General features: G+C 46.0%; 1 protein-coding gene across 1 annotated transcript in view; it reads left to right on the plus strand.

Moving 5' to 3' along the window:
• Positions 1-5,978, plus strand: part of LOC144682963 (T-cell surface protein tactile-like) — a 110,978-nt gene extending 105,000 nt beyond the window's left edge. The window contains exon 13 of the mRNA XM_078545895.1: positions 5,605-5,978. Within this exon, the coding sequence (XP_078402021.1) occupies positions 5,605-5,689 (85 nt within the window). The 3' untranslated portion in view covers positions 5,690-5,978. The remainder of the gene's footprint in view (positions 1-5,604) is intronic.
• The last annotated feature ends 7,027 nt before the right edge of the window (positions 5,979-13,005 follow it).

Here is a 13,005-nt window from a genome sequence, read left to right on the forward strand (position 1 = left end):
CAGGATGGCGGCCAGTGACTAGTGGAGTTCTGCAAGGGTCAGTGTTGGGACCACAACTTTTCACTTTATACATTAATGATCTAGATGAAGGAACTGAGGGCATTTCTGGCTAAGTTTGCAGATGATACAAAGATAGGTGGAGGGACAGGTAGTATTGAGGAGGTGGGGAGGCTGCAGAAGGATTTGGACAGGTTAGGAGAATGGGAAAAGAAGTGGCAGATGGAATACAATGTGGGGAAGTGTGAGGTCATGCACTTTGGAAGGAAGAATAGAGGCATAGACTATTTTCTAAATGGGGAGAGAATTCAGAAATCTGGAGTGCAAAGGGACTTGGGAATCCTAGTCCAGTTAGTGAACAGGCTATTGCTAAGCAAGTGCCACTTGATAGCACTGTTGATGACCCCTTCCATTACTTTATTGATGATTGAGAGTAGACTGATGGGGTTGTTATTGGCCGGGTTGGATTTGTCCTGCTTTTTGTGTACAGGACATATCTGGTCAATTTTTACTTTGCCGGGTAGATGCCAGTGTTGTAGCTGTACTGGAACAGCTTGGCTAGGGGGCGCGGCAAGTTCTGGAGCACAAGCCTTCAGTCCTATTATCGGAATATTGTCAGGGCCCATATCCTTTGCAGTATCCAGTGCCTTCAGCCGTTTCTTGATATCATGTGGAGTGAATTGAATTGGCTGAAGACTGGCAGCAGTGATGCTGGGGACCTCCAGAGGAGGCCAAGATTGATCATCCACTTGGCACTTCTGGTTGAAGATTGTTTCAAATTCTTCAGCCTTGTCTTTTGCACTGATGTGCTGTGCTCCATCATTGAGGATGGGGATATTTGTGGAGCCTCTTCCTCCAGTGATTTGTTTAATTGTCCACCACCATTCACGGCTGGATGTGGCAGGACTGCAGAGCTTAGATCTGATCTATTGGTTGTGGAATCATGTAGCTCTGTCTATCACTTGCTGCTTATACTGTTTGGCATACAAGTAGTCCTGTGTTGTAACTTCACCAGGTTAACACCTCATTTTTAGGAATGCCTAGAGCTGCTCCTGGCATGCCCTCCTGCCCTCTTCATTGAACTGGGGTTCATCCCCTGGCTTGGTGGTAATAGTAAAGTGAGGATATGCTGGCCCATGAGGTTCTCGATTGTGGTTGAGTACAATTCTGCTGCTGCTGATGACTCACAGCACCTCATGGTTTCCCAGCCTTGAGTTGCTGGATCTGTTTGAAATCTATCCCATTTAGCACAATGGTAATGCCACACAACATGGTGGAGGGTATCTTCAATGCGAAAGTGGGACTTCATCTCCACAATGACTGTGCGGTGGTAACTCCTACCGATACTGTCATGAACAGATGCATCTGTGGCAGGCAGCTTGGTGAGGATGAGGTCAAGTATGTTTTTCCCTCTTGTTGGTTCCCTCACCACCTGCTGCAGACCCAGTCTAGCAGCTATACCCATTAGGACTTGACTAGCTTTGTCTGTAGTGGTGCTACCGAGCCACTCTTGGTGATGGACCTTGAAGTCCCCCTCCCAGAGTACATTCTGTGCTCTTGCCACTCGCAGTGCTTCCTCCAAGTGATGGTCAATATGGAGGAGTACTGATTCATTAACTGAGGGCGACACGGTATGTGGTAATTAGCAGGTTTCCTTACCCATGTTTATCCTGATGCCATGAGACTTCATGGGGCTGAGAGTTCCCAGGGCCTCTGCCTTATAAATATTAATTTACCCTGCCTCCACCGCTCTCTGGGAAAGAGCGTTCCAAAGATTCACAACCCTCTGAGAGAAGAAATTCTTCTCATCTCTGTCTTAAATGGCAGACCCCTTATTTTTAAACAGTGACCCCAAATTCTAGTCTCTCCCACATGGGAAAACATTCTTTCAACATCCGGCCTGTCAAGTCCCTTCAGGATCATATATGTATCATTAAGATCACCTCTCAATCTTCTGAACTCCAATGGATACAGGTCCAGCCTGTCCAAACCTTCCTCTTAAATGAACATCCCATCCCAGGTTGAGTGAACTTTCTCTGAGCTGCTTCTGACACGTTTATATCCTTTCCTAAATAAGGAGTCCAAAACTGAACACAGTACCCTAGACATGGTCTCACCAGCTCCACCTTTAGCAAAACATCCTACTTCTTTATTCTACTCTCCTTGCAATAAAAACAACATTCCATTTGCCTTCTAATCACTTGCTGTACCCGCATACTAACTTTTCTTGATTCATGTACGAGGACACCCAGATCCTTCTGCACCTCAGAGTACTGCAATCTAATTTAAGCAATATGCTGCTTTTCTATTTTTCCTGTCAAAGTGAATAAGTTATACTCCAACTGCCAAATTTTTTCCCACTCACAACTTATCTATGTGCCTTTGCAGACTCCTGATGTCCTCTTCACAACTTATTTTCATAAGAACATAAGAACTAGGAGCAGGAGTAGGCAATTCAGCCCCTCGAGCCTGCTCTGCCATTCATGGCTGATCTCATTTCGGTCTCAATTCCAATTTCCTGCCCTCTCCCAAAATCTTTCAACCCGTTACTAATTAAAAATCTGTCTATCTCGTCCTTAAGTTTATTCAGCGTCCCGGCATCCACTGCACTCTTAGGCAGTGGATTCCACAGATTCACAACCCTTTGAGAAAAGTATTTGCTCCTCACCTCTGATTTAAATCTACCACCCCTTAGTCTGAAACTATGGCCTCTCGTTCAAGAATGCCCCACAAGGGGAAACATCCACTCCATGTCTACTTTGTCTATCCCCTTTAGCACCTTATTTACCTCAATTAGATCTCCTCTCATCCTTCTAAACTCTATCGAGTATAGGCCTAAACTGCTCAATCTCTCCTCATAAGACAAGCCCTGTATCCCTGGAATCAACCTAGTGAACCTCATCTGAACCGCCTCCAGTGCAACTACATCCTTCCTCAAGTAAGGGGACCAAAACTGTGCACAGTACTCCAGGTGCGGTCTCACCAATGCCTTGTACAGTTGCAACAACACTTCCCTATTTTTAGACTCTATTCCTTTAGCAATAAATGCCAACATTCCATTTGCCTTCCTTATTACCTGCTGTACCTGCATACCAGCTTTCAGCGATTCCTACCCATCTTTGTGTCATCAGCAGTTCAGATCAGGTGATGTGTTAATCTGAGTCCCTGTATGTTTAGATGGACAAAAAAGATTCCATGATACCCTTATTAAGAGTGGGGAGTTGTCTGTGCATCTTGGGCAGTGCCATACTAAGTAGTATGTCATAAATGATCAGCTGTCCTTTATTACTAACAGGCAGCATGATGTTCATTCTTGATCATGCGCAACTCAGAATTATCAGAAAGCAAAGCATGATTTTCTTTAAAAAATTTAAAAAATAAAGTTCAGGTTTAAAAAATAAGATCATCAGGTTTTAAGTTACAGCCCAAAAGGAACAGTGCTCTGATCAGCATCATTAAGGTTTAGCCTTGTGTTTCTCAGCGAGGATTCTTCAATCCCTGTGGTTGAAGAGCCTCGCTGTTACTTGCCCTATTCCAACACACCACAGATTGCCTTGTGGAGGACACTGCACTGGAAAAGACACCAAATTTTCAGAAATCTCGACTGACATGAAAAATCTGTGAGCAGCTGACAGTAAAGTGAATGGCAAATTCTGCTCCTTCACCGCTGAGAGCAAGATCTGGGTCAGCATGTTTTTGGTGATGTTGGTTAAGGGATAACTGTCAGGCAGGACGTAGGAAAATTTCTTCATTTTTTGACTAATTTCATGGGACCTATTATAAACACATGAAAGTTTTGATGTAACATCTCAGCTAAAGAATGACACCTCTGATAGTGCAGCGCCACCACAGTTCTAGACTGAAATGTTATTCTGTTAATCTAGATAATGTGTTCAAATCTCCAAATTGAGAGTTGAACTCATGACTCTGACTCAGAGGTGAGAACACTACTGTTTAACATAGTGCAAAAAACTGACAACCAGCAGAAAAAATGAAGTATCTCATATAATGAGCTTATCAGTGTCAAACTTCATACAGTGCGACGCAAATGTAGGTAGGAAAGTAAGTTGTGAAGAGGACATAAGGAGGCTACAAAGGGATACAGATACATCAGGTGAGTGGGAAAAGATCTGGCAAGTGGAGTAGAAATGTAGAAAAATGTGAGGTTGTCCATTTTGGCAGGTCAAATGAAAAATTGGCATATTATCTAAATGGTGAGAGATTGCAGAGCTCTGAGATGCAGAGGGATCTGGGTGTCCTAATGCATGAATCACAAAATATTAGTAGACAGGTGCAGAAAGTAATTAGCAAAGCTAATAGAATGTTATTGTTTATTAGAAAGGCAGTTGAATAGGAGGACAAGGGCAGCAGACAGATGGGAAAACCACCAGCTGGAAGTCCCCCTCCAAGTCACTCACTATCCTGACTTGGAAATATACTGCTGCTCCTTCATTGTCACTGAGTCAAAATCCTGGAACTCCCTTCCTAACAGCACTGTGGGTGTGCCTGCACCACATGGACTGGAGTGGTTCTAAAAAAAGGCAGTTCACCACCAACTTCTCAAGGGCAACTAGAGATGGGCAATAAATGCTGGTCCAGCCAGTGAAGCCCACATCCTGTGAATGAATAAAAAATAATACAAGAGTAAGGAGGTTATGCTTCAGTTATGTAGGGCATTGGTGAGACCACATCTGGAGTATTGTGTACAGTATTGGTCTCCATATTTAAGGAAATATGTAAATGCATGAGAAGCAGGTCAGAGAAGGTTTACTGGATTAATACCTGGAATGGGTTGTTTATCTTATGAGGAAAATCTGGACAGGTTAGGCTTGTATCCGCTGGAGTTTAGAAGAATAAGAGGCGACTTGATTGAAACCTGAGGGGACTTGACAGGGTGAATGTGGAAAGGGAGAATCTAGAACTCGGGGTCACTGTTTCAAAATAGGGGGTCACCCGTTTAGGACAGAGATGAGGAAAAAAAATTCCTCAGAGAGTTGTGAGACTTTGGAATTCTCTTCCTCCAAAGGTGGTTGAGGCAGAGTCTTTGCATATCTTTAAGGCAGAGGTAAATCGATTTTTGATAAGCAAGGGGGTGAAAGGCTATCCAAGTATGCAGGAATATGAGGTTAAAATCAGATCAGTCATGATCTGATTGAATGGCAGAGCAGGCTTGAGGTCCAGTGGCCTACTCCTGCTCCATTTTCCTATGTTCGTAGGTCATTGTCAGACTTCCTTTTATCATTTGACATATTATGGGGATGGTTTCCTTCCAGCATTTTGGTGTATTGAATCATCCAGACTACAGCAACTAGTCTCCTTTTAGCACGCAGCCATCTTGGATGATTTCCTATATTTGCTACGCTTGGGATATTGCATTGGATGAACGTAGTGAGTACCACTTAATGGGCATGGCTAGCACCCTGTCAAATTTCCTTGTATTTACTGTGCCTTGGCATTCCAATATGTCCAAGGAGCAGAAGAAGGAAAATCTCGCCTATGGGGATCAGGAGTAAATATGAAAATCAGATTTAAGATTTTTACAGCAAAAAAATAAATTCATCAATTTAGAGTATGAATAACAGGGTTTATGATTTTTGTTCCCAACAGTAACGGACCACCACCATTCAAACCCCCTCCTCCACCGATAAAGTACACAGCTATTCAGGTATCGCCACAGGGTGAAGTCAACTAATGAAGAGGATGCTGATGTATTTGGATTGACAGTGTCATACAGTTTTACATTGTGGTTTTTTGGTGCAATATCTACATCTTTTTTAATGCTTTTAGAATAGCAAGCATTTATCATTAATACTCTGCCATTCAGAGAAAGTATTTGCATTCTAAAACACCTGTATAGTTTTTCACAAAATATTTGTACACATTAAAGTTTCATGTTAATTTTTCTGAATTCAATGAAGAATATTATACATAATAAGCATTTAGGTCTGTAGGAGAAAAGGATTAAAAGATCAATCAACTTATGTTGTGTGCTTGTTTCTTCAAATATACCTGATATCAAAGTTTCCCAGTCACAGTATTACACATTTGAGGCCCAACATTGTGAAAAGTTGCTTGAGGGAATGAAATCTCAAAATTTCAGAGGTCTTGTTTAACTCAAAACCAACGTTTAACTTGTAACCTATAATTGTAATAAGGTAATCTCCCAGTGTGCTTTTATAAGACACTTTACTGTCACACCATAAAATTGAACAATGGCACAGTCATTTCAATGGTTTTAGGACTTCAATTCCAATGGTCTAGTGCTTTGGATTGATGACCATGAAGTCAGCATGGCTAATTCCAATCGAATGAATTTCGGGCTACTTGTCTGTCAGCAGCCTGAAAGTCGGTGCCAGGAAATGTGTTTGGCAGGGTGACGGTGGGGGGTAGTGGGTGTGGGAGGACAGCTGGAGTGATTGGGGGAGGGGCAATGTTTGGGGGATGATCATGGTTGGCAATGACTATCAGGGGCATTTGAAACCATTCCTCCTGACTCTATATAAATTAAAAAAACATTTCTGGAGGCCATTGTATTTACACCTAGAAAACCTGAGCAAAGAAGCTTGACACCTTTCTACCTTACAATCAAATTTCCATGAGACATGCTAAAACAGGAATTCAATGTCTCATTGGTATATGTAAGTTTTGAACGTTTTTCAGGCATCCTTGGCATGCAGATGTCGTTCCCCAAAATGGGGTCTTGTGTCATCTTACACCAGTTTCCTTTTATCTGTGACTAGGACTAATTCTATTTGTACATGATCCAACTGAATACTGTGGTAGTCTGTCAACAGTCACTGTCAGTGAACAGAGGTTTTGCATCCTTTAAAGTGATAAGCAATCAATAATTCAATGGGGTGGTTCTGCTAAGCACTCTTCATCACAGACCAATATCTGCTATGTCCACCTAGTCAGAATTCATCTCCTACACATGTCCATGCAGCTGCCTCATAATCTGGTGTCCAAAACAAGCTCTGAGATGTGGTTGTCATGCACGCTTGAATCATATAGATTAGTTAAGATGCCTCAGTTTTCACAGCTAATTGAAGACTTGGTGAATGCACTGCACATGACATTAGTCTACATTACCTCAGCCTCACTCTGTGCAGACACAAATTACAGCACAACTTTATCATCTTGGTACAACCTTGTATAACTTTGCATTTTCCATATAAATTATTTAGACTTAATTAAACTCAGGATCATAAAATCAATCCCCTAATGTAAAACCAAAGCTGTATCTGACTGTTCAGAAGGATGGCAAGAGAGTTCTCCCAGTGTCTGTCTTCCTTGCTTCCTCCTCTCCTTCCTTCCTCCCTTCCCTTCCTCCATCTCTCATTCCTTCCTTTCCCCTGTAGTGATTGTAGGTATAACCTTTCTTACTGCCTTTAGGGGTCATGTGATTGTACTGACGAATAAGCCCTAAGCACGGGTAATCTTAGGGGCTGAGCTTTCTAGTTATGGACCTGGTTCAAGCATGTAGCTTCTAAATGAGCTCTGTATAAAGTTAAAAACAAAAACGGAACTACCTGGAAAAACTCAGCAGGTCTGGCAGCATCGGCGGAGAAGAAATCAGTTAACGTTTCGAGCCTTCATGGCCCTTCGGCAGAACTGAAGCATAGTTAGAAGAAGGGAGAAATATAAATTGGTTTAAGGTGGGTGGGGGAGGGGTGGGGGGGGTGGTGGGGGGAGAGAGAGACATTGAGGGTGTGGTGATTGTGGAGATGAGCAGATAATCAAAAGATGTCACAGACAAAAGGGTCAAAGAGGTGTTTTGTCTGAGAAAAGTGCTAATTAAGAATGGAAGACAGGATATTCAAAGTACAGCTCTAGTGGGGGTGGGGTGGAAAGGCTAACAAGGTTTTAGTTTTAGATTTAAAAATAATGGAAATAGGTGGGGAAAGAAGAATCTATATAAATATTGAAAAAAAAGGCGGGTGGGGGTGGAAGAAACGGGGTGGGGATGGGGGGAGGGGGAGTTTAAGATCTAAAGTTGTTGAATTCAATATTCAGCCCGGAAGGCTGTAAAGTGCCTAGTCGGAAGATGAGGTGCTGTTCCTCCAGTTTGTGTTGGGCTTCACTGGAACAATGCAGCAAGCCAAGGACAGACATGTGGGCAAGAGAACAGGGTGGAGTGTTAAAATGGCAAGCGACAGGGAGGTTTGGGTCTTTCTTGCGGACAGACCGCAGGTGTTTCGCAAAACGGTCGCCCAGTTTGCGTTTGGTCTCTCCAATGTAGAGGAGACCGCATTGGGAGCAACGAATGCAGTAGACTAAGTTAGGGGAAATGCAAGTGAAATGCTGCTTCACTTGAAAGGAGTGTTTGGGCCCTTGGACGGTGAGGAGAGAGGAAGTGAAGGGGCAGGTGTTGCATCTTCTGCGTGGGCATGGGGAGGTGCCATAAGTGGGGGTTGAGGAGTAGGGGGTGATGGAGGAGTGGACCAGGGTGTCCCGGAGGGAACGATCCCTACGGAATGCCGTCAGGGGGGGTGAAGGGAAGATGTGTTTGGTGGTGGCATCATGCTGGAGTTGGCGGAAATGGCGGAGGATGATCCTTTGAATGCGGAGGCTGGTGGGGTGATAAGTGAGGACAAGGGGGACCCTATCATGTTTCTGGGAAGGAGGAGAAGGCGTGAGGGAGGATGCGCGGGATATGGGCCGGACACGGTTGAGGGCCCTGTCAACGACCGTGGATGGAAAACCTCGGTTAAGGAAGAAGGAGGACATGTCAGAGGAGCTGTTTTTGAAGGTAGCGTCATCAGAACAGATGCGACGGAGGCGAAGGAACTGAGAGAATGGGATGGAGTCTTTACAAGAAGCGGGGTGTGAGGAGCTGTAGTCGAGGTAGCTGTGGGAGTCGGTAGGCTTGTAATGGATATTGGTGGACAGTCTATCATCAGAAATTGAGACAGAGAGGTCAAGGAAGGGAAGAGAAGTGTCAGAGATGGACCATGTGAAGATGATGGAGGGGTGGAGATTGGAAGCAAAATTAATAAATTTTTCCACGTCCCGACGAGAGCATGAAGCAGCACCGAAGTAATCATCGATGTACCGGAGAAAGAGTTGTGGGAGGGGGCCGGAGTAGGACTGGAACAAGGAATGTTCCACATACCCCATAAAGAGACAGGCATAGCTGGGGCCCATGCGGGTACCCATAGCCACACCTTTTATTTGGAGGAAGTGAGAGGAGTTAAAGGAGAAATTGTTCAGTGTGAGAACAAGTTCAGCCAGACGGAGGAGAGTAGCGGTGGATGGGGATTGTTGGGGCCTCTGTTCAAGGAAGAAGCTAAGGGCCCTCAGACCATCCTGGTGGGGGATGGAGGTGTAGAGGGATTGGACATCCATGGTGAAGAGGAAGCGGTTGGGGCCAGGGAACTGGAAATTGTTGATGTGACGTAAGGTGTCAGAGGAATCACGGATGTCGGTGGGAAGGGACTGGACAAGGGGAGAGAGAAGGGAGTTAAGATAACGAGAAATGAGTTCTGTGGGGCAGGAACAGGCTGACACGATCGGTCTGCCAGGACAGTTCTGTTTGTGGATTTTGGGTAGGAGGTAGAAGCGGGCCGTCCGAGGTTGGGCGACTATCAAGTTGGAAGCTGTGGGAGGAAGATCTCCAGAGGAGATGAGGTCAGTGACAGTCCTGGAAACAATGGCTTGATGTTCTGTGGTGGGGTCATGGTCCAGGGAGAGGTAGGAGGAAATGTCGGGTCATGAGGACTCAAAGCATCAAATCTTTTATTCTCCGCCGATGCTGCCAGACCTGCTGAGTTTTTCCAGGTAATTCTATTTTTGTTTTGGATTTCCAGCATCCACAGTAGCTTTTAGCTTTTTGTTTTTATATCTGTATAAAGTTACCTGTTTCAAGTAAGAAACCTGTCCGGTACACCAAGTTTATTACAATTAGCGACAAAGATAAATAGCTCCAATGCTGCACCTCGCCTTGTGAATGTGAGTACATCAATTCTTAAGGAAAGAAAGAAAAGTATACTCACTAGTCACGCCACTCTTTGGCAGAATCGACACTTATGACTTGTTCATGGAAGACTGGAGCCAGTACCTAGAGCGCCTGGGTTTTTATATTCTGCTGAATTAAATAACAGCAGAGGAGAAACAGAAAGCAATTCTTTTAAGTATCTGCAGTAGCAAGAATTATAATCACATATGTAGTCTGATGGCCCAAAACGTGTCCAATTCTAAATCTTTCAACGAGCTGGTAGTCTTCGTGAAGATGCATTTTCAGCTGAAGCCATCGGTAATTACTTGGAGGTTTAAGTTCAACTCCAGAGTGAGGGCCCCAGGTGAGTCCATCCAAACGTATTTCGCGAAGTTGAAACAGGTGACTGAGCACTGCCACTTCAGAGATATGCTCAATGACAGGTTGCGGGACTGGTTGGTTTGTGGCGTCCACAACGACACCATTTGATGCTGTTTACTTGCAGAAGTTAATATTGATCTGAAATGTGCCATTGAAATAGTGCTGGCGACGGAAAGTGCTGTGAGGGACTCGCAGGCTTTACAGAGTGTGCAACATGGCGCAGTTCTTCAGTTAGGTCGAGAACCTACCACCGAGCGTGGCGCGAAAACCAGAGAGACAACCACGAAGCGGGAGACAGTCTCTTCTGCTCAAAAAATGAAAAGGCCTAGTGGATGCACCTCACCAGCAATTCAGAAATTAATCTGTTACTGATACAGGGTAACCATGTACTGGAAACCTGGGGCAGAATTTTCCGGTCAGCGTGCGGGGGCGGGCCCAGCATGCCAATGCGTAAAATGATGCAAGATGACATCGGGCATGCATCCCGACGTCACCACGCGCCATCGTGATATTTCGGAAGGTGGGCGTACTATGAATTCTGAGGCGGCCAGCCATTAATTAATGGGCCAGTTAGGACTCTTGAGGCAGCGATTGAAGACGATTTTTCGCAGCCCGTGCGATTTTCAGTGCGTCGCATGGGCATGATGGGTGGATGGGTAGGCCACATTTTTAAAAACCTCATCCACGGGCGGGATAAGAGGGGTGAGTGGGCTCACTAATGCGAGTTGTTAGAACTTTCGTTTATTGCTTACTGCTACTTGCTTGTGTGAACAGGACAGCTTCATTTTGCTTCACAGCTGCTTTGACAGAAATAACAGGCTTCAGTTCAGGACTCAGGAGGAATCATAACACTTGGGGCCTTCCAGGTGTCTGACAGCCTTCCCTTACCCTGGGAATGGGGATTGTGCTCCCCGCGAGAGGCACCTCATCTGAAGAGGAAGAGAGGGCCAGAAGGGGGAGGAGGCCAGGAGTCCATATTCAGCCTCCAGGGGAGCCACCTGTGGGAGGACAGGCACAGGCACAAGGGGTGCAGGGCCAACAGGAAGTCCAAGGTGGAAGGGGCCACAGAATACACCACTATCCTGCTGCCAGGGTTTAAAGGCGATGATGCAGCTACCTCAATATGCCTGAGGTGCAATGCCGAAGGATGCTCCACCTCTCAAGGGAGACAGTGACTTCCATCTGTCAGATGATCGGCCCTGAGATCAGCTCCAACTGTGTGGGTGGACACCCCATGCCAGTGGCGCTGAAGGTCATGGTTGTCCTCAACTTCTATGCCTCCAGCTCTTTCCAGGGGTTGGTGGGTGATCTTTGTGGAGTCTCCCAATTAGCTGTCCACAGTTCTGTCAAGCTGGTGACAGACGCTCTGTTCAGGCGTGCATTGACTTTCATCCACTACCGCGGGGACAAGGCCAGCCAGGCAGAGTGAGCCTGAGGCCTCGCGTGATTGCTGGGTTCCCCCGTGTCCAGGGTGCAATAGACTGTACACATGTGGCCATCAAGGAGCCAGCAGGTGAGCCCGGTGCCTTCGTCAACAGGAAGGGCTTCCACTCCATGAACGTGCAGATGGTGTGTGACCATAGGAGGCAGATTCTGAAAGTCTGTGTAAGGTACCCAGGCAGCTCCCAAGACGCCTACATCCTCAGACACTCCCAGATACCAAGGCTCTTCAGTGCTCCAGCCGGCTGGATGGTTGGCTGCTGGGTGACAAGGGCTGTCCCCTTAGAAGGTGGCTCATGACGCCCCTCCGCCATCCAAGAACAGAAGATGAGCAGTGGTACAATAGGAGCCACACCTCCACAAGGGCTGAGGTAGAGAGAACCATCGGTCTTCTCAAGATGTGCTTCTGATATCTGGATCGTTCAGGGGGTGCACTCCAATGCCCCTCAGATCGTGTGTCACTGATAGTGGTTGCATGCTGCACTCTCCACAATCTGGCGCTGGAAAGGGGGCACAGTGGAGGAAGAAGATGTAGATGCAGATGCTCTGGCAGTAGATGATGAATCCAGTAGTGAGTCCGAGGACGAGCACGCACAGGAGAACACTGAGGGGATAGATGCCGGCCCAGGCAACTTCCAGGGAGGCTTTGATCCAACGCTCCTTCAGCTGGCCTACCAAAGATGAACCACCAACACATGCCAGGGCTGCAAGCTTCGTACTCGATACCTGAGAGCAACATTTGCCTGGTCAGCAACATTAACTATGTGCCATTTCAATAAAGCTCAATGACAGACAAGTCACTCATAACATCATGGGTTCCCCTTCGGCTGCAGGACTAATGAAGCACCCAGAGGCTTGTTGAGAACCAAAACATTTAATAATTGGCAACTTGGCATATAGAAATCAAAGAACATTAAAATGTGTAACAGCACACCAATTTAACAGTAACTTAAAAGTGGGGCAAAAGAAAACCACTAGTGATAAGCCTGTGTTGTGCCTAAGGTGATTTACGCTTATGCTTGAGGGCGCTACGTCTCGGTGCTCCCCCCTCACTGGCACTGGCATTGGAGACAGCCTGCACACTCTGCTGTCCTGTTGGCCTTGATGACCTTGGTGGGCATCCTATGGCCTGTGGAGCCTGTGCTGGCCCCGACTAGGAAGGAGCGGCCAGTGCCATGGCTGGCATCTCTCCAGTTGCCGCAACCTCATCAGATGCCACGGTCACTCGCAGAGGGGCAGAGGAGCTGTTGCCA

Source organism: Cetorhinus maximus, chromosome 7, assembly GCF_964194155.1.
Source record: "Cetorhinus maximus chromosome 7, sCetMax3.hap1.1, whole genome shotgun sequence".
Lineage (NCBI taxonomy): Eukaryota > Metazoa > Chordata > Chondrichthyes > Lamniformes > Cetorhinidae > Cetorhinus > Cetorhinus maximus.